General features: G+C 43.4%; 1 protein-coding gene across 1 annotated transcript in view; it reads right to left on the bottom strand.

The window, feature by feature from the left end:
• Positions 1 to 605: 605 nt before the first annotated feature.
• loxl1 (lysyl oxidase-like 1) overlaps positions 606 to 21,620 on the bottom strand; it is a gene marked incomplete at both ends in the record, with an annotated part of 22,873 nt that continues 1,858 nt past the window's right edge. The window contains 5 exons of the mRNA XM_080539669.1: positions 606 to 725; positions 1,110 to 1,205; positions 1,841 to 1,997; positions 5,826 to 5,963; positions 7,152 to 7,260. Of these exons, the coding sequence (XP_080395795.1) occupies positions 606 to 725; positions 1,110 to 1,205; positions 1,841 to 1,997; positions 5,826 to 5,963; positions 7,152 to 7,260 (620 nt within the window). The remainder of the gene's footprint in view (positions 726 to 1,109; positions 1,206 to 1,840; positions 1,998 to 5,825; positions 5,964 to 7,151; positions 7,261 to 21,620) is intronic.

The following is a 21,620-nucleotide window of genomic DNA, read 5'->3' on the forward strand; positions in this document are numbered from 1 at the left end:
ATTATTAGGCTGGCTCTAATGCAATGGAGAGAGAAGAGAGAGAGAGAGAGAGAGAGAGAGAGAGAGAGAGAGAGAGAGAGAGAGAGAGAGAGAGAGAGAGAGAGAGAGAGAGAGAGAGAGGGAGAGGGAGAGAGTACCTTTCTCTGGATCAAAGGCTAAGACGTAACTTGTGAAATTACAAAACTGTCATTCCGCCAAGTATAACTCCACACCAACATGTTCATGCTGGTTCATTGATTTTGTCTATACTTTCTCTTATTCTCAAAATGATTAACTTGAGTGATAGCTACCTCATGACATGTAATTGCTTAGATAAAGAACACCCTCTTTCTATAAAGTCCCCTCATAGAAAGATAAAGATATTAAATGAATTAGGTCAGAGTATTGTACACTTCCTGATAGATCCATTGAAAGTGCTAATACCCTTGCTGTTTTGAGAGGAAATGTCAATGGTTCTGTAATCATCAATTCATTTTAATGACTTTGGAATGAATGTGATTTACACAATAAGGTACTTATTAACTAAAAGCCATTTGTTAGTCTATTTGTCTATTCTATATCTAGAATGAGAGCCTGCATGTTGAATAGAGGGGTGTACAGGCGACTCACTGAGATATCTTGCAGTTGGTTGTCGTGACAAAGCGTCCTGTGTAGTGGATGTTACACCTGACCACATTGTTGGTGAAGTCGGACTCCAGCACAAGGTACTTGGGGTTGACCTGGAGCTGTGAGACAGAGAGGTGGACAAACGTTCATGTCCATGACACATACAATAGCATAGGGCCAAACCAGAAACTAATACTTGTGCAAGTGGAACTAGGATAAGGTATGTGATTGACTGAGTGAACTATGTTCATTGGAGATTTATGTTGAATTTCAAGTTATGAGAGTATATATTGCATGAAGCCTGAGCTTCAACACATGGAGGAGGCTAGTGAATCACATGGACCAAACGGTCAAAAAAATAAAAAAATAATACTATGATTCTATAGCTGTAGAGAACTTTCCAAATGTTGTAAAACTTTCTGATCAATTTGTTCCAGTAGTAACCCTGTCCCACCGTGGCATGCCAGGTACACATCAGAAGCTCTCTCTGACCCACTGCTCACCTTTAGTATGTAGTTCCCTGGTTGAATATCTGTGATATCGATCCACTGGCAATCAATGTCAGCATTGTATGTATCATAACAGCCTGGACTCAGACCCTGCAGGGAACACAAGGGAGAAGCACTCATGTGGAAGACCAAAACACACACACACATACACACACACACACACACACACACACACACACACGGCACCTTACTCAGTACACAGTGCACATCCTCGCCTCATGACTCATGTCTACAGGGTACAGACTCTGAGGCTCTTGAGCCAGGTGGAAGAACTGATAAACAAGTGTAACTGTGTGGTTGAAAGTTGAAATCTCAGATGATACATTAATGATACAGTGCAAGACTATCTAACACCATGGGAGGCCAGTGGAGGTAGAACACACTGTTGTGTTACCCTTCCTCATTCCATTCTATGCATTACGATCAGCCTGTCCCCCGCCAGCCTCTCCTGCCATCTACAGTAGCCTACCTGGCATGTCTATGCACAGTGGATGGTGCCAAGATAAAACTAGTTCCTGTCCTAGGCTTTATGGCTACAGTATGTTCTAATATTCCCACTAACATACCATACAGTAGAATGAAACAGTGCTTTGGCCATGCATTCTAAGTGGTATGTTTGTGTGGACATTGAAACACAAACTCATGTCAGTAAGCTTGCTTTATGTCAATACAGTACAATGGCAGTTGTTTCCCCCTGTCTGTGTGTGTGTATGTGCAGTGGGTACCTGAGTGTGAGATGTACAGGCGTAGCGTTTCAAGTGGCCAAAGTCACAGGTTGTGTCCTCCAGACAGAAGCTGGCCTTGTGTCCCTCGGCCACCTTGCGCCCCGTGCTGACTTCAAGAAGGTCATAGTGGCTGAACTCATCCATGCTGTGGTAGTGTCTGTGGTGGAGGAGCAGTCGTGGAAAGAGAAGGGCAGTGGGTTGTCAATAGTAGGACTAAAGGAGAGGGAATACTGTGGTTACTGTGTGTCCTCTATTCCACACATCCTCTCTCCATGCTTCCCCTCCATTGGAGGAGAACGTCTAAGGGAACGAACCTGGGATCTTTTCTTCCAATGTTTCGAGAAGGAAGCGAGGAGAGAGGATGTAAGGAATAGAGGAGAGACTTTTGTGATGCACCCTGTTCGTCAGATTGTTAACTCAGTTTATTGACAGACAGGTTACAACATACTAGCATAGTTGACTTAGTTAGTTAGTTAGTTAGTTAGTTAGTATTGCGAGAAAACTTCTTGCAAGGCTAACACCAAACAAACAACTGAATGCCTTGACACAATTAGGAACAATAATTGTACTAATTACATATGGTGCTAATACAAAGAAAATATAACTGTTTACATCCACGGATTAGTATGATGCCATTTAAAGTCAATTCACCTCTTTATATAAGACATACTTTTATTTCTTCACCCTATTGGTCTCACCTGTCAACACTTAAACTTGCACTGACAGTGCAGCTTGGCCTAGCATACAAAGGAGAGTAGATTCTAATTAATAGCAACTATGAAGCAAGACATTAACACTCTAATGATGTATGAGGGCCTGTTAATTACCCCATATCAGTCTGCAAAGTTGTAATCACTGCACACTATGTAGGTGTGTGTGTGTGTGTGTGTGTGTGTGTGTGTGTGTGTGTGTGTGTGTGTGTGTGTGTGTGTTTACACAGCTTTAGCAGCAATAGCAATACCCATGAGAACCAATAATCTCTTCCGAATTTGAAAGAGTTACTCTTGTTGTCTCCATACACTGGTCCATATGAAATCATTTAGTGTAATAACTGCCATCTACACTTGGAGCAAGGCCAGGTCATTAGAGAGTGACCTGGGAGGGAAAGTTATTTACTCTTTATCACCATGCTGTGCAATACCTTTTTATTCTAACCAATATGATTTGGGTATACACAAGGGGAGGCTGGTAGAGGTGGAAATTGGAGGGAATGTGTTTGATACCATTCCTTATTCCATTCCATGCATACAATGAGCGAGTCCTCTGATTTCTACCTCCACCAGCCTTCTCTAATACACACTCAGATTCAAATCAGTGAAAAATGGAAGGACGTTGTGTGAATGAGTGCAGCCTGGAAAGACATGCTCCAAACAGAGAGGGGTGGAGGGCATGTGTCAAAAGGAGGCCAGTCACACCCAGAAACGACATACTACTGTATAATACGTTTATAACCCTTTACAACAATGTATTTCATGCCAATAAAGCAAATTGAATTTAGTTGTTCATTTGATAAAGCTTGATAAAGCTTAAGCTCTATTCAGTGAAACGCAAGGATTCCCCCTCCTCGATTCCCTGCCATTTGAAATAAATGGCTCCATGGTAAATTCAAAACATATTGCATTTGGATCCCCCGATACAGTAATGGCCTCGTATTTCAGCCAAGATACATTTCCCATAACAGACGTCACGAGCGGTGAACACAGAGCCTTATGGGTGATAAACTGAAGTGCATTGTCAACCTATTCATCTTACAGGCAGTTTAATACACCTAATCCCAATTATTGAAATTAATCACACACTGTATTTTCACTGAGAAGTCACCCGTGCCACCCAGCCACTAAGTAGTTTAGCAGTGTTTGTTTTGGTGAATGTACTGCAGGTGAGGTAAGTGTTGGAGGTGGCTCAGTTGGAGTTACTTAGACTGAATAAATAATGGCTATATGCTCCTTACCTCATGGTCTATGTTTTAACATACAACTTTTACTGGCATAATCATTAAAGATTGAAGGGAGATTTGGAGGGGAAAGGCAGGTACTTTCCACAAATGGAGCAAGTAACAATGGAAGGCTCACAACCTTTCCATAGCAGAGTGAGACAGTAAAACAGTTTCTGTCAGGTGAGTAGCAGTGCGTTGCCTCAGGCTAAAAGTATCTCCTTGTGATTCTCCATAGGGAATGTGTACTGACTACAGAGGGAATCTGGCAACACAGAGGTAATCTAAAAGGGCACAGTGGATACCATAAGAAGACAATTCTCTCCAAAACATGTGAATGTGTGTGTGTGTGTGTGTGTGTGTGTGTGTGTGTGTGTGTGTGTGTGTGTGTGTGTGTGTGTGGGTGTGTGTGTGCGTGTGCGTGTGCATGTGTTTATAGTTCGGGGGTCGAAGACAGTGTTCAGTGCACTGTCTGGGGGTTTGAAATATGGCCATTATTTTTGTTCCCACGGCAGATGTTTATTTAAATGAAAGCCTTGAGATGATTATCTTTCTGTGTGTGAGAGTGAGATTGTAAGACATTGTGAGCTGTGAGCTGTCTGGAAGGGCCCCTTACGCTGGAATCCAGGACCCCCCCCCCCCCACCGACCCCCACCCATGTCTATCTCAGCTAGATAGAATGCAGAGTTGGAAGGACACAGAAAGAAGCTGAAATAAGAATGGCTCGCAATCCCAATATACAAAGCATTCCAACCCTGCCTTAAACCCATGAGTCATTTTCCACTTGTGTTGCAACACAGACAAGACATCCAGGATTTTACATCCCCTCGTTTGGGGATGTTGCAACCAAGAAGGCCAGGTTAAGGGGGAAATATTTAGCAGGGCTCTGACGTTTGCATTCCATCCAGTGTAACCGGGCTACAGGAAGCTCTGAAACATATAGCATAGCACCTGCACAAACAGTAGCTATTCCCTTTGACCTCCAAGGTCAAAGGTCACTGTATGCTTGTGCTAAAAAAAAGTGAGTTTAGGGTTAGGGTTAGGCTGTGTTGTTACGGTGGAGAAACGTTGACATGTTCACAACTTTTGACTTTTTAAGAAAATCTGACTGTTGTGATGAGATGAAAAGAGAGAGATGTGTGCCCCTGTTTATATAAATAAATGGACTACTTTCAATAACATGTGATATGACAGACATATACATAAGACAAAATACCAGATTTCCAGATTCGTCTGGTACAGTACACACACAGGGGTGATGTGAGGAGGACAGAACTCCATCTACAGTGTTTGCCCAATGACTTCATTGAGGGGCGAAATGTAGGACAGTAAAGTTTATTGTGAGGATCTGGGCCAGGGCTGTTATTTCTTTTCAGAAAGAGCCTGCAATTTGTAACTGTGTTCTGTTCCACTGACCCACATCCATGCCAATGCCATCATACTCGGCCCCTGATCCCAGGGCAGTGGCTGACAGGAAAATGGATGGATCAGTCGTTCTCTTCACATTGGCAAGCTGTTCTGTATCGTGCCATTGCCTAGACTAACTCCCCTTGGGAACCAGTGTATAAATGTACAGTGATGTCATCCTGCGACGCTGCCAATCTCTTAATGACCAGTCAACATTCCACAGAGCTGAGGACGGTTGAGCTACAGACTGAGACTTAAACCCATGAACTCAGACATGCTGTGACCAACACATCAGCATGCAAGATCTTAGAAGATAGCTGGGCATACACACAGTATAGAACCGAAACACAGGTTGTCATGATATCATTGAATACAGCAAACATCCATGAGCTGATCAACTGACTAGTTAACTGGCCAGCTAAACCTGTAGATTACAGATGGGGCTTATCAGCTAGCAATCAGTACAGTTGAAAGGAAGCTTTTTGTATAGCAAGGATGTTTAATGGTTGCCATGACAGACAGACAGACAGACAGACAGACTGGGAGGTTGGGAGACAGACAGACAGACAGACAGACAGACAGACATGGAGACAGACAAGGAGACAGACAGACAAACAGGGAGGGAGGGAGTGAGACAATACTCACTGATGGCAGCTGTGCCACTCCCAGGTATGACGGGGTCTGTTAGGCATGAAGTCGGCCGTGCCCTGGTTCTTAACCCTCTGTGGGAAGCGCAGCAGGACTCTGACATCATAGTCAGTGGTGTCAGAGGTGTAGGCAGAGCTGTGGGTGGAACAGACACACCGACACACAGACACACAGACACACAGACACACACACACACACACACACACACACAGACACACAGACACACACAGACACACAGACACACACACACACACACACACACACACACACACACACACACACACACACACACACAAACACACAGACTGGCGGTGAGGAAAATAAGTACAGATGGCTACAAAGAATGTAGATTTTTTTCCCAATACCTCAGGCTCACAATGTATTCTTGCAACAAGAGCTTGCGGGAAGGAACATGTCAAATAAATAATTCAGTCCAACCGATTACAGTGATTATTCTGCACGTACACTCTTAGTATTGCAGCAAGACAAGTTAAGTAGTGGACAGGTGCACTAGACATTACAGAGATGACCAACAAGAAAGCATATTTTGGAACAGTCTGCACCGCAAGAAAGCACTATAAATCGTTTCTATTCATCTTACTCATGATGTTGATGCTATGGAGGGTATAGCAAATTAGACCAGGCCATCTGTCTATGATTACGGCGTGAACACAGACAGGATATGAGACGGCTTTTTGAGAAATGGCTGTGCTTGTGATAAGAGGGCAAACAGGAGAGCCAGTGGGACAGCGCACTGCAATCATTTAGATGCTCTAGTCTGCAAACGTGGCCCGTGTCACATTAGCTGTCAAACCCCGGCGGCGCAGGCAGTGGCTCGCGCTACGGCTGCAGACAAAACAACCCACACACACACACCCATCCACACCGTCATTCTCCGCCTGCATAGATAAATGAATCCCTATGACAACCCCATCTCCCCAAGGTGACCAGATTCCAGGTAATTTATGTTCCACTGTGAATTGGCTCCTAAAACTCTAAATACTGCAGCTGAGGAAAGAGAGAGAGAGAAACCAAGGTGGCTAAAACAGATTTGTGAAAGGTTATCAGCTAAGGTACAGTGGCATGCTAATCTTCTTCTTCCCTGCAGTCGCAGTAGGGAAAACTGGAAGTCAAACTGGAAAAGACTGGACTGCATGATGATAACGTGCAATGTATGAACTGGCTTTCCAAAAGTAGCGATTATCAGAAAATACCTTATGTACTGTAATCAGAAAATGAGAGGCTTAGTAGAACATGTACAATAATCTCACACAAAGCTAAAAACAAACAGTTCCAATGAAGCATTTAACACTGGGCTCTCACCTGGCCAAACACTTCTCCTCTGCAGCACAGCGGAGGGAGTACATATGGGCCCTCTGGATGTATGTGGAGGCCTGGACATAGTTGGGATCAGGAACCAGGTCAGGTAAACCTAAAACACACACACACACACACACACACACACACACATACAAATGTTATAGCAATGTATTCAACAGTGTAAGTACCTTGATGCCAATGTCAGCTTTTGCAGGTTTGCCTCTACCCCCTGAACAGAACATACTGTATTTCAGCTCGGCACCAGAGAGGTCATTACTCATACAAAACAGTATAGCTCTTGTCCTATTTACCATCAATATTTCATAAACCTGTGTTACTGGGAGAGTACAGTACAGTTACATTGGGTTGCAGTGTATAGTAGAAGCAGTAGTTTTGAGATAGTGACGCATCAGGAGTGGGAATTATTTGTGCTTTGTGCTGAGCTCATTAATTACATTGCATTCCAGATTATCATCTTAGCGAACTGGGGGTCACATATTTGTAACGTAAGATTGGCACAACCTAGATTCCTAATAAGGGAAGGATTATGGTGGTTACTGAAGGTTTAGATCTATAAAAAGAATAACAACAACAAGCCAAGAATTTTTGCTTTCACTATGTTCCTCTTGACCAGAAATGAAACTTTGTCAGGACACAGAAAGGGAGATCATTTTGTAAAAATGTTAGGGTCTGCTATGACGTGATCTTTCATGACACTAATCTTAATATGAACCTGTCATTCCAGATTAACCATTGGCGCACAAAATACATTCTGACTTTTCATATCTACAGGGGAGAATGCAAAAAAACCAAACATAATCAGATGCAGGGCATATGAATTCTATTTTGCTATGTAGTTCATACTATTTGAATATGTTTGTTTCCCTTGGCAGTCAAATACTGAAAGATCCTTCAGGTGTACTGTACGTTATGGAGAGAGAGAGAGAGAGAGAGAGAGAGAGAGAGAGAGAGAGAGAGAGAGAGAGAGAGAGAGAGAGAGAGAGAGAGAGAAAGAGAGAGGGGGGGGCAAGGTAAAACAACAATGATCTCACACCCCTGCTGTTTCTAAACTGGGCCAGCGACCAACTCTGTCAGAAAAACAGAAGAATAAATAAAAAAAACAGGTCTGAGATGTCAGAGCTAATGTCTGTCCCATTCCCAGTAAAGGGCATGCTTATCAACCTGCCTCAACCAGAAAGGCCAGACACGCTCTGAAATGTGAACCAGTTGAAGCCATACAAAGTCAAACCAAGGGTTCAACCTCTAACGGTTTGATTTTTTTTTAAAGAAAGACAAAATCCATCTGCTAATTTCTGGCAGTAGATTTCTCCTGTCTAAGAAGTAACAACTAAAGTGATAGTGGTATTGCAAAACGCTATTCCCACTTAAACACAGAATACTGTACTTAAAACACATCCTCTACAACGCTTCCATAATGATGAAAAGAAGCATTGTACTGTACTACAATATATTTATGGAAATCAGTGGAGGCTGGTGAAGGCAGAAATCCGAGGACAGTCTCATTGTAATGCATGGATGGATGGGGAATGGTGTCAAACTCGCGTTTGATACGATTCCTCATTCCATCCATCACAATGAGCCTGTCCTCCAATTATTTCTACCTCCACTAGCCTCCCCTGGTGGAAATCTACTGTGGTTCTCCATCTCCGTTGCCTGTTTAACACTTAGGTGAGCCTTCCCCTGTGTGGCCCGCAGGTTCAAGTGAGGCCTCTGCCTTTCCCCTGGCGCTGTGTACACATCCTATTTGTCATCTCTCTCTGAGGCAGACTTCCTAGGGCAGCTCGTGTAAATACTCTGAAGGCTGTGTGAAACCAACTGCAGAGGTTTTCCCCCCCAACTCCCTTCCCTTCCCTCCTCATCCTGCAGAAGCTTTGTTCTCTACCACCCCCTCCTAATCTTCGGAAATTGAAAAATTGGGTCTCTATCAGAGGGATAAAGTGTGTCTGAACCAAGAGCTGATCAGCCCTCGAAAGCATGCTCACAAAAGCCTCACACCATCACCATGCTCTAAGTGGGGCACTGAGGAGTAAATAAACTGGATTTTGCCGGTCATTCTATCTTTCGTGAGAGTATTTAATTCGATATCTATGGAACCACATCCGTTTTATAGCTAGTCTCTGCATGTCTTTCAGTGCAGTTGGGTATGCATTTGTGAAATTGAGTGATGAGCAATCAGTATGAAATACAACAAAAACACATCGATTAATCTGACATGGAATAAACACTTGGAGTCACAACACTTGGGAGTTGTTGTTGTTGTTGTTATTGTGGAGAACAAGTCCAAATCTATAGCCGCACACCACTTACAGAGCACTTTCCATCCTCTTCCACCCTCTGGCAGTGAAGAAGGTTATTACCAACCTCTATTGATTACTGTAGTAAAACTGTTGGTTGTTGACATTACTTTTTGCATTGATTTGTCAACAAAGCCTGTCCTCACATTTCCAGGTAGGCCTACAGTACGACAGTTGGAAATTGGAAGCCTTTAAAGGACCGTTTGTGCCGCTGGCTGAACTTCCATCACATTGATTAATGGTCCCATATTATACCCTTTTTCAACAAGTTAATATGTCTCTGGGGTCTCCAAAAATGTCTTTGAAGTTTTTTGCTGAAAATACCACTTCAATTTTAATCTAAAGGCATTCTAGCATGCCTTTGTTTCAGTCATGTTCTCGAAGGGCTGATTCTGTGTGTTCAGCTTTAAATGCAAATGAGCTGCTACCCCCCACGGCCCTGGTAGACACATCGATCAAACGAAATCGTGTTGCATGTGGGAGGATAACTTTTTCCAAACAATTTAGGCCACATCCACACGGAGACAGAACCGGGCCCCATTCCACTAAAGGTGGATCAGTATAGCGGCGATATCAATAAATGCGGCGCTCAGGCAACTCGAGATTGGAATTCAAGCCTCAGGTGATTCCTCGAACGAGGATCAGCCTTGTGTCATCAGTGTTCACAGAAGACAGGCTTACAAATCTTCGATATGGGCGCGTGCACGCAGACATAAAAAGCCCTGAAGTGTCGATCTGTCGAAATGAAGATACTCCACTCTGCAGGGGTACTACATTTGCGCAGCATTCCGAATTATTGATTTTTATGAAGACGGAAAAATAAGATGTAAAATAGTGCAATACTGCCGCAATTAACAAGGCGAGGGAAATGGTTTGGCAAGAAATTGCTGACCGATTAAATGCGTAGGTCATACTAGCCCCAGTTATTGTTATATGTTCATATTTTAATAAATGAATATTACTACTGTGGTGATATCCGCAGCAGGCTACAAACCGTCATATCGCCACAATGGCCTAGTGGTATCGACCGCTGCCACAGGATTTATTCGTCATTTTATATCGGTGGTTCAAATCCCTCTTCAGACGCACTTTTTACTGCATTTCGTTGTCTGAATCTAATCTAAAATCTAATCTAAAAAAGTATGTAGGCTATAAAATTATGGTGCAGGCTAATTTACAAGAACTGACACGATTACAATGGTGTTGGAAGCCTTTGCATGAAATCTTCGGTTAAATGTAAAAAAACACAAAAAAAAAACACTTAGTCAAGTCTCGAACTCGCAACCTTTAGAACCCCAACCGACTGCCTTAACCACTACGCCAGCCAGACCGCTGTGATGACAGCAATGCAAGTTGATAGATATACCTATTCATTTTATTTTATTTTTTACACTTTTTAATTTATGTATCCATCGATCTATCTATCTATCACACTTTCAAAATATCAAGTTATCTATCACACAATCAAAATATCAAGTTATCGATCACACTTTCAAATTATCAAATTATCTATCTATCACACAGTCAACCAATCTATCTATCTATCTCGTGTGAAGTGGGAACTAATATTTCCTAGGGAGGAACTGTCGTTCGGGGTTTAGTTTCCGCCTGTGAGGCTTTTTTGACGCGCGTCTTACCATAGCCTGTGTTTTAGCCTGCTCGCGACCAGGCTAATTATATCTGACTCAGAAGGAGCTCAACCAAGCAGCAAATTATTTGAGCCACATTGATGGCACCGAACGCAAGCTAACATTTTCGAGGCTAAGAACTTTATCGAGGCTTAGAACTTTATCGAGCTTCGTGGAATAGGGCCCCGATCTTTTTCTTTTTCATAAAAAAAACAACAACACGAAGTCGTCTCAAGAAATAAGTGCGTCCAAACGAAACCACTGAAAATGCTGTAACACTGCCACAAATTACACAAAAAACAGAGAAAAGGAATGGAGCATGCGCAAAACTTGTGCAATGAACAATCACATGAAGAAGAACAATGTAAGGCGCCATTGTTGTTGTTGTTGTTGTTGTTGTTGGCTGGGTTAGCGCATGCGGGTTAAGGGAGGTGGAGCTATGGCGTCATCGGTTCAGGAAAGAGGCGTTTGGCTTGTAAAGACAGAAATGCAAGTGTGGCGTCTTCATATTTGTTCACTCTAGGACCCGGTTTAAACAAATTGCGTATTCAGGCTCCCAGGACGCGGTTTCGTGTGAAAGAAACGTCCATACGATAAAAAACGTAATCAAATTCATCTCTGTGTGGACAAGGCCTTATTGAGTGCAATGTTTACTAACACAATTAATAGTAAATGATACAATACTGGTTTTGATTGAATTCGATGAATGCCAGAGTACGAAACTCAAGAACGACTCATGTTATGGATTTCACATGCTGAATGCCAGTGAGTAATTCTACCATTTAACTTCTCAGAGGACGTTGTTTGGAATGGATTTTTATCCCTTCATTTACTTCAAGAAAAGGTAGGCTATCTATTTAATTGTGAATTGTTACTGCTGAGCTTGTGTGTGTGTTAAGGCCAATGCACACGGCGTGCGATTTTTGTTGCCGGACAAAATTCGATTTTGAAGTTTGAATGGAAGTCTATGAGAAAATCTCATCCCAATGCACACGGCCCCGATTTTAATCGCACCGCGAAAATTCGATTCCATTCGTTTTGAATGGGACAAAGCACACGGCGTGCGAGTTTTGTCGCACTGTCAAATTTTGCAAATTTTGTAAAAGTTTGTGGTGTGACGGATTATTGCATTACAATGGGACAATTAGGAAAACTTCAACTGGTCTATCTAAATTAATTGAGTCACTCATAACCAGTGATGTGAGTAACGGCGCCAGAATAAACGGCGTTACTAACGGCGTTACTTTTTCCAGTAACGGGTAATCTAATTGATTACTATTTCCATCGTTATACCGCCGTTACCGTTACCGGTAATTCAATGCGGCGTGTTACTAGTTACTTTACTGAAGCTTCTCATTGTCATCCGACCTCAGTCACAGCTGCAAAGGTGTTTTTGATTGTTGGGGAGGGGAGGGGCGAGACAACCGCTTAAGTGATCATGATTGGGTATGGTAGAGAAAATGTCATGGTAAGCCAACCATTCATCAGAGCAACGCATCCGGGTACTTTCCCCTCCCGTCATGTCCACGCCTCTTTTTGGGTGATAGAAGAGTAGAAGTTTGACTGGCGGTCAATGGGAATTTCTGGTCTTTGCTACTTTAATCCGATAAAATAAGAAAACCGTAGTGCTTTTTAGATATTAGGAGCCCAAATCCGATGGCCAGTTAGGCAAACTATTATATAGTGTCGTTGCCGATCAATGATCGACATCGTTATATAGAGAAAATTAATGAAATAGGGGTTGATTCATCAGAGCAGTGATACGTCATCTCCCTGTCATCAGGGATTTGTAGTTCTTCATTTGATTTGCCGTGGTCCTAACGTCTTCACCTCCAGTCCCCCCAACAGCGTTTGCTTTCGTTTCTTCTTTGAACATTTATCTCCCATGATTACAATAGAAATATCATGCACAGTAGCACTAGTCGATAGCCGTTATGGGTGAAGGGTTAGTAGGTACTAAGCAGGGGCGGATTTAGGATCGTAGGAGATCCGGGGCTTAGCCCAGAGGGAGAATATAATGTGCGCGCGGAGCGCGCCGGAATTGTTTGCCTTCAACCTTCAACTTACCACCACCTTAAAGCGGACAAAAGGCACTGGAGAACACATATACATTCACACCCTTTAATGAAGCAAACTAATTGTGGTGGTTCTGGGCACAGAGGGAGGTCAGCACACGTAGCTCCCCCTGTCAGTCACCATCATTTATATTTGTATAGAATTACATAATTGATGGGCTGAGGCTAGTTATGTTACAGTATGTATATCAGGGCAGACTCTGTGCTCACCACTTATATTGTATTTAGAGTCTTGTCCTGTGTTATATGACGATATATTACATGTATTGTTGGCCTGTGTATAGTACTGTGAAATCAAATCCCCCCTGGGACATTAAACAAACTTAGTTAGTTAGAGTTACATCTTAGGATAGATTTGAGTCATGTTCTGTATACATACATACTACCATAAGGGCATACTTAATGTGGTTACTCCATGTTTACTAGCTGTAACATTAACGTTACATCATTCTTTTTCACTTGTTACTCAGTCAACCAGAGTGCAGATATCAAAGACTATCAGCCTGTTATTCACTTTATTTGAATAAGTATTATAAGTATAATATTACTTTATTTGAATAAGTATTATCCTTTGTTTGATTTCTTACCATGTACCGTAACAGTACCTTGCTATGTTTCATTTTCATTATAACATAACGTTATGTTATGATAGCCAGCTAGCATTAGCAAACCGGAAAAGTAGTGTCAGTGAGTCAGTCACCTTTCTAATAAGATTCACAAACCTGAAACATCATCTATGTCATCACTGCTGGTGAAGTCATTGTTGTCAGCTGCTGATACGGCTGCTGCAACAGTTCTTGGCGCTTGTTTTGTTGAAAACAACTTTGGGATATCCATCCTTACAATTGTGCAAGTCAGGCACTGATTGAGATCACTTCTTCTTCAGGGCAGGGCAGGCTACGCAGTATGCAGGCTAATGTCGCGCAGCTGCTGCCTCTCTGTTGGACTCCGGTACTGCACGTTACTCACGAGAGTTTGAGCCCCAGTAGCCACCCCCTAGCGCCGCCCCTGGTACTGAGTAGTACCTTAGTAGGCTAGATCAAATGAAGAACTACAAATCCCTGATGACAGGGAGATGACGTATCACTGCTCTGATGAATCAACCCCTATTTCATAAATTTTCTCTATATAACGACGTCGATCATTGATCGGCAACGACACTATATAATAGTTTGCCTAACTGGCCATCGGATTTGGGCTCCTAATATCTAAAAAGCACTACGGTTTTCTTATTTTATCGGATTAAAGTAGCGAAGACCAGAAATTCCCATTGACCACCAGTCAAACTTCTCCGCTTCTATCACCCAAAAAGGGGCGTGATCATTCTGATGACAGGGAGATGACGCGCAATTGCTCTGATGAATAGTTCAGTGTTGTGCGGATGTTTCTACACACAAACCACACGCGTGCACAGCACCACACACACACTCAAACTATCAGAGAGATACACGCAGCAATGGCGAGTCCCGAGTGTTCTGAGGTGAACGTGGCGTTTTCACGGTGGAAGTACAGGCACTATTTCAACCTCATTGAGGTAAAATGTAAAAACATACATGTGATGTGTACTTTATGTCCCGGACCTCAATGTTTGTCCATGTCCGTTGTAAGCAACTCTAACCTAATGAAGCATCTCTCAACGGCACACGCTTCTACAAAACTAGTGTCTAAAACCGTTGATGATGATAGCAGGCCAGGTGTGGCAAACGTGAGCTCTATATGTTGCAGATATGTTGTTGAGAACATGCTTCCGTTATCAACAGTTGATTCTGACTCCTTCAGAGCCCTAATTGCCAAAATACCGGCGAGAGGAGGGGCCGGTCCGCCATGCAGAAAGACGTTTTCTAAATATATAGACGCCGAGTACGCCAAAATGAATGCCGAGCTCCAAAATAAATTTGAAGAGTTAGAATATGTCTCTACAACTGCAGACATTTGGACTGCACATAATAAAAGCTATCTTGGCGTGACCGCGCATTGGATTCATCCACATAGATAGATAGATAGATAGATAGACTTTATTTGTCATTGTTACAGTACAGGTACCAAACAACGAAATTTAGGAGGGGAGGCTCCCCTGGTGTTTAAGAAAGGAAAAAGAAACACATTTTGGAAAAAGCATAGATGCATAAAATCACAAGAAGATAAGGAGCTGGTTTACATCAATAGAGGCTATGTACACAATCCACTGTACTATACTGCACAGATAGTCAACTAGGGTTGTCATATTGCACAAGAAAGTATTTTTTCACATTTTTTTAAAGTGTCACAGTTTGCAGGCTTGAAAATGTACATGTTTGTGCCTCAGCACTAGCTGCCATTACAATCCGTCCGGACTTGTCCTGGGCCCAGAACTTAGGCCTTTTCTGTGTTCAGGGCCTTGACGGCCCTGTGGTAGAAGCTGTCCTTCAGTCTGTTTGTCCTAGCGGCCGGGGTCCTGTACCTCCTGTTCGAGGGCAGCTTGACAAAGTGTTCGTGCCCAGGGTGGGTCGGGTCCTTGGAGATCTTGGAGGCCCTCCTGAGACAGCGTGTTTCGTACAGCTCCTCCAGAGAGGGGAGGGTGGCGCCGGTGATCCCCTGTGCTGTTCTCACGACTCTCTGTAGATCGTTTCTCTCCGCTGCCGTGCAGCTGTGGTACCAGTTGGAGATGCCGAAGGTGAGGATGCTCTCCACTGCGCCGTGGTAGAAGGCCACCAGCATCTCCTGCTTGCTGTGTTGTTTCTTGAGGCATCTCAGGGTGTATAGCCGCTGTTGTGCCCTCTTGATGGTGCCTTTAGTGTTGTCCTTCCAGGCCAGGTCATCCCGTATGATGTGTCCCAGGAAACGGAGGTTTGAGACCATCTCTACGCTCTCTCCGTCGATGAGCAGGGGCAGGATCTCGGACTTTTTCCTCCTGTAGTCTACGATGAGTTCCTGGGTCTTTGACTTGTTTAGCAGCAGGTTGTTTACCTTGCACAGCTTGCTCAATTGCTCTACCTCATCCCTGTACGCCACATAGCATGGAACGAAGGAAAGCAGCCCTGGCATGCAGACGATTCAAGGGCCGTCATACTCACGACAGTATTGCAACTGAACTTGACTACATTCACTCATCCTATGGCATATCCCACAAAATAACATCAACTGTCACGGATAATGGCTCTAATTTCGTCAAGGCCTTCAAAATGTACCAGCCAGCCAAGGAGGATGACTCTGGGGAGGATGAGGATGAGGTGACTTTTATGAACATTAATGATGTCTTGCAAAACAGTGTTGGTGATGATGATGCTGTGATTACTTTGCCGCCACATCAGAGATGTGCATCGCACACATTAAACCTGGTTCCATGTACTGATGTTGACAAGTGGCTACTGTCAAGACCAGAAGCAAAAGCAATATACAGAAGTGCTACGACAAAATGCACAGGCCTATGGAACAAGGCTAGCCGTTCAACTGTGGCCGCAGAGACCGTGGATGATGTCATCACAAGGAAGCTGCTAGTCCCTTGCACTACAAGATGGAACTCGTTCTATGATGCCCTTGTTCGAATCTGTGAGATCCCTATAGTCGAGCTGAACACCATCTCCTCCAAGTTCGGGTTGAAAGCCATCACAGAACGAGAGCATCAGTTCATCAGGGAGTACTGTAGTGTAATGAAGCCACTAACAGTGGCCTTAGACATTCTTCAGGGAGAAGACCACTGTTTCCATGGCACACTCCTACCCACGCTCGAGACACTGATGTTCAAGACCCTGGAACTGAAGAGTGGCCTGCAAATCCTTGTTGACCTCCCAGAGGCAGTTGTCAAGGTAAGAACTAGTATTTATCTTTAAATACATTAAATGCATCCATACATTATGAAAAGTTTTTAAATATTGTTAATGTGTAATGCTATTAGTGTATGTGTGTGTGTGTGTGTGTGTGTGTGTGTGTGTGTGTGTTTGTTTGTGTGTGTGTAAGACAGTCAGTATAATATGCTCTTTGCATTATGTATCATTTCAGGCAATCAAAACAAGATTTGCAGAGGTGCTGGAAAGCGACAATGCTGTCTTGGCTGCTGTGACTCTGCCCAGGTTTAAACTACGTTGGCTGAGGACACAGGACAGGAAGGATAAGGCCAAGGCAAGTCTGCTGGAAAAGTGTCCAAGACGAAGACCAGCAAACAGGTACTACCAGCACACCAACACTCACTGACTCAGCCATAGAGGAGTTATTTTCCTTTGAGGATGAGGATGACCCCTCTGCTACTGCTGAAAGTGAAGTTGTGGATTATCACAAATCAGGAGGACAAGGGATGGACAATCTTAATGGATTTCCACGGATAAAGAACATTTCACTCAAATACAATGCAGCCACTCCATCCAGCGCCCCCGTAGAGAGACTGTTTAGCCTGGGGAAGCTCGTCTTCAAGATACAATCACTGGTTTAATGGCTAGGATGGTTAGATGACTGGGTTGGCTGGATGAATGAATGCATGCATGGATGGATGAGTGTTAGGAAGGAGTGTATGGATGGATTTCAGTACTACTTTAAAAGCACTTCATATTGTTTAACGGTTTACTTTTGTTTTGTTGAAAATACTTGAAGTTACAGTATATCTACCAGTTGTCTGAAGTTGTGTGACAGTTTGATTTATTTAATTTACACAACAAAGATTTAAAAGCACTTCATATTGTTAAATGTTTACTTTTGTAATAAGAAAATACTTGAAGTACAGTATGTCTACCAGTTGTGGTCTGTTGAAGACTTGAAGTGCAATAAATATGAAAAGATCCCTGCTGTAATAATTTTCTTCCTGATAGGGACACTTTGGTCCCCTAGATGGCACATTTATCTTCTAATCTGGCAGTGGGTAAGCTTTTCCTTGTCACATTTGGCTGACTGACCTTAACTTGTCAGCTCTACACCACGGCTAGCCCACTGCACCGTGGTAAAAAGTAACGCAATAGTTACTTTCCCTAGTAACTAGTTACTTTTATAATGACGTAATTCAGTTACTAACTCAGTTACTTTTTGGGATAAGTAACTAGTAACAATAACTAATTACTTTTTTGAAGTAACGTGCCCAACACTGCTCATAACGGGGAGAGAGACTGGAGCATACCTTTTTATATAGTTATAGTTTAGCAAAAAGCTTGCTATCATTACATTAAAGCATATCAACGTTAACGTTGCTACTCACCCATTTTCGTTTGTCTCCTTTCGTTGATGACTGTCTCTGTCCTCCGAATCTATGTCTGCCTGATCATCGCCCATAATAATAAAGTGGCTTTTATAATACACCTTTCTGGCTGTGTGTTTTGTGCGCTCCCTCTCCTGACATTTTACCAATACCCCTAAATCAGGGGACCCACATATTTTATCACAATATGTCCAGTTGTATCTTGTAGAAATTGTGGAAGCAAGGCAAGCAATATTGGTAGAGCCTATTGTAATCAGCCTGCCTGGTCCGACTACGTAACAATAAAGTAACAATTGAGAATGGAATGTTGTGGTGCAACAAAATCTCGCACGCTGTGTGCATTGGGATGAGATTTTTTATGATTTTCTCATAGACTTCAATGGTGTGAGTTGAAAATTGAATTTTGCGGTGCAACAAAATCGCATCGCACGCCGTGTGCATTGCAATCAAATGTGCACGCCGTGTGCATTGGCCTTTAGGCTACTTAATGTCGTGCATATGTCGTGCACGCCCTAATATGGTTAAAACTACTGCAACATATTTGCTTTACACTTTATTCAAACAACTGTGTGTGTCAGAAATGCTTAGATGGTCTGAGCAAGTTACCTTCACACGTTTATCATTAAATGTTTCCAGCATGTTTCCACATGTTGTTGAAATGTTATTGTTGATTCTGCAGCAAGTAATGCCAGTAACTTTCTAGAAAATGAAATCTAATATATTACCACTAATATTACCTCAGCTGTTAAGGTTAACTATGCGGCAAAAACAGCGGCTCTACATCCTGAGAGTCCTCAGGAAGGAACACAGCAAGCAGGAGATACTGGTGACCTTCTACCGCGGTGCAGTGGAGAGCATCCTCACCTACGGCATCTGCAACTGGTTCTCCAGCTGCACAACCGCGGAGAGAAATGCGCTACAGAGAGTCGTGAGAACAGCCCAGAAGATCACCGGCGCCCCCCTCCCCTCTCTGGAAGAGCTGTACCACACACGCTGTCTCAGGAAGGCCTCCAAGATCTCCAGAGACCCAACCCACCCTGGGTACGAACACATTACCCGGCTGCCCTCGAAAAGGCGGTACAGGACCATGGCCGCAAGGACAAACAGACTGAAGAACAGCTTCTACCCAGGGCCATCCAGGCCCTGAACACAGCAAAGACCTAGGTTCTGGGCCCTGGACAGTCTGGACGGATTGATGGCAGCTGCTGGACTGAAAAAATCAGGTGTAGTGCTGAGGCACAAATATGTACATTTCAAGCCTGCAAACTGCGACACTTTAAATGAATGTGCAATAACACTATGTGCAATATGACAACCCTAGTCGTCTATCTGTACAGTATAGTATAGTGGATAGTGTACATAGCCTTTATTTATGTAAACCAGCTCCTTCCCTTCTTGTGTTTTTTTTTTCTTCTTTTTTTTTTTTTCTTTCCTAACACCAGGGGAGCCACCCCTCCTAAATTTCGTTGTTTGGTACCTGTACTATAGCAATGACAATAAAGACCTTTCATTCATTCATTCATTCATTCATTCAAAAGAAACACACAGCACCATTTTTAAATACTTACATTTACCTCGTCTGCAGAGATAGTCAGATGGGGAGCGGTATAATCTGATTAGGGGAGGCAAATCTGAATGACTTGTTGAATTGCATGTTTTCTGAAATAAATGGTAAATGGACTGCACGGATATAGCGCTTTATTCCAAAGCGCTTTACAATGGCCTCTCATTCACCCATTCACACACCAATGGCGGCAAGCTACCATGCAAGGCGCCGGCCCGCTCATTGGGAGCAATTTGGGGTTCAGTGTCTTGCCCAAGGACACCTCGACACGTGACCAGCCGGGGATCAATCTTGCGATCATTAGACGCCAGCTCTCGTCGGCAACCGACCCAATGTTCGGACTTTTATTCAGAACATTTTAAATCAATTTCAACATTGTTGAAAATCAATGACGCACTTGCTAGTCAAGCCAAAATATTGCAATGTAATGGATTCGGTGAGTAATCCCCACTACTACCTAGTTAGTGTAGAGAAGTGGGGATTACTCACAGAATCCATTGCATTGCAATTTTTTGGCTTGGTTTTGGCTTGACTAGCGAATGTGTCACTGATTTTCAACAAAGTTGAAATTTATTGACATCTTTTAGAATAAAAGTCTGAACATTTTGATTGGTTGCTGACTTGTTCCCGCTTTCAGAAGCTGCTGTCACAATTGCTTTCTGTTGTGTAACGACTGACAGTGTGATGGCGGCACATGGCACATTAAAGACACTGATGCACAGCCAGGCAGATAAACAGATCTTAGATATCGTGTGTGAGTAAATCTGCCAGGCTCACAACCAATCAGTAAATCCCTTTTGAGGGTACCATCACCTCAGGCCATGCGCGCTTCCAGCAGCTGGAACACGGGGAAACTCCCCTGTGTTGACGATTGTGTCACCCCCACGCAGCTCACATTACTCTAAATATGTGAATGTTTTCCACATTGCTAAGTTTGCGTCCAATAAAGTCAGCGTCAACCCCTCCACCCTTTCCTCGAATGCTGGGACTGACTTTTATAACAGAGCTGATCAATTACCCCATGGATTCAAAGGAAACGTGTGTTCTGAATTACAAAATGAGCCTGGGCTTTGGGGTGGCGGGGGGGGGGGTCTAAGTGTAGCTCATTGATGCTCTCTCCCCCTTCGGAGCTCTCACACAAATATTTTTTTGATTTCCTGAGGCAATGGCCCCCATGTGTTACAGGGACTTTCCACCTCTCCTCCCATCTCTCCCTCCCTCTCCCTTTCTCTGTCCGGGCGTGGTACATAATTCCCCACTCTGTTCCCCCCTCTCCCATCCTCCTCACCCAAGCCCTCTAGACCAGTCCCCAGCACGATCAGCCCCACCAGGCCCCCTGGCTGAGGTCACCTCCATTACCAGGCCTACCCAAGAACCCACCTATTTCCAGCAGAATACTACTCCACACACAACAACAGTGAGTCCTGTGTGTGTGCTGAGCACATTGGCAAGGCTCTCTCACCACCTGTTTCCAATAGCCCTGCGAATGGGAAGAGATAAACCTGGAGTACAGTTTGTTTTTGTTTGCAGATTTGGGATTGAAAGACTGAGCCACTAAATTACAATACTATTCTGGATGTTTTACAGAATCTCCATGTCCTGGTCCAGTACTGATTTGGGTCTGAGAGAGCAAGGTGACATGACAATCCTCTTGACAACAATGCTGAAGACAATGCTTGGAGACAAATAGTCAGGTGGTTTATGGCTCAACATTTCTCAGATCCAAATGTCT

This window comes from Nansenia antarctica (assembly GCF_963989245.1).
Source record: "Nansenia antarctica genome assembly, chromosome: 9".
NCBI classification, from domain to species: Eukaryota; Metazoa; Chordata; class Actinopteri; order Argentiniformes; family Microstomatidae; genus Nansenia; species Nansenia antarctica.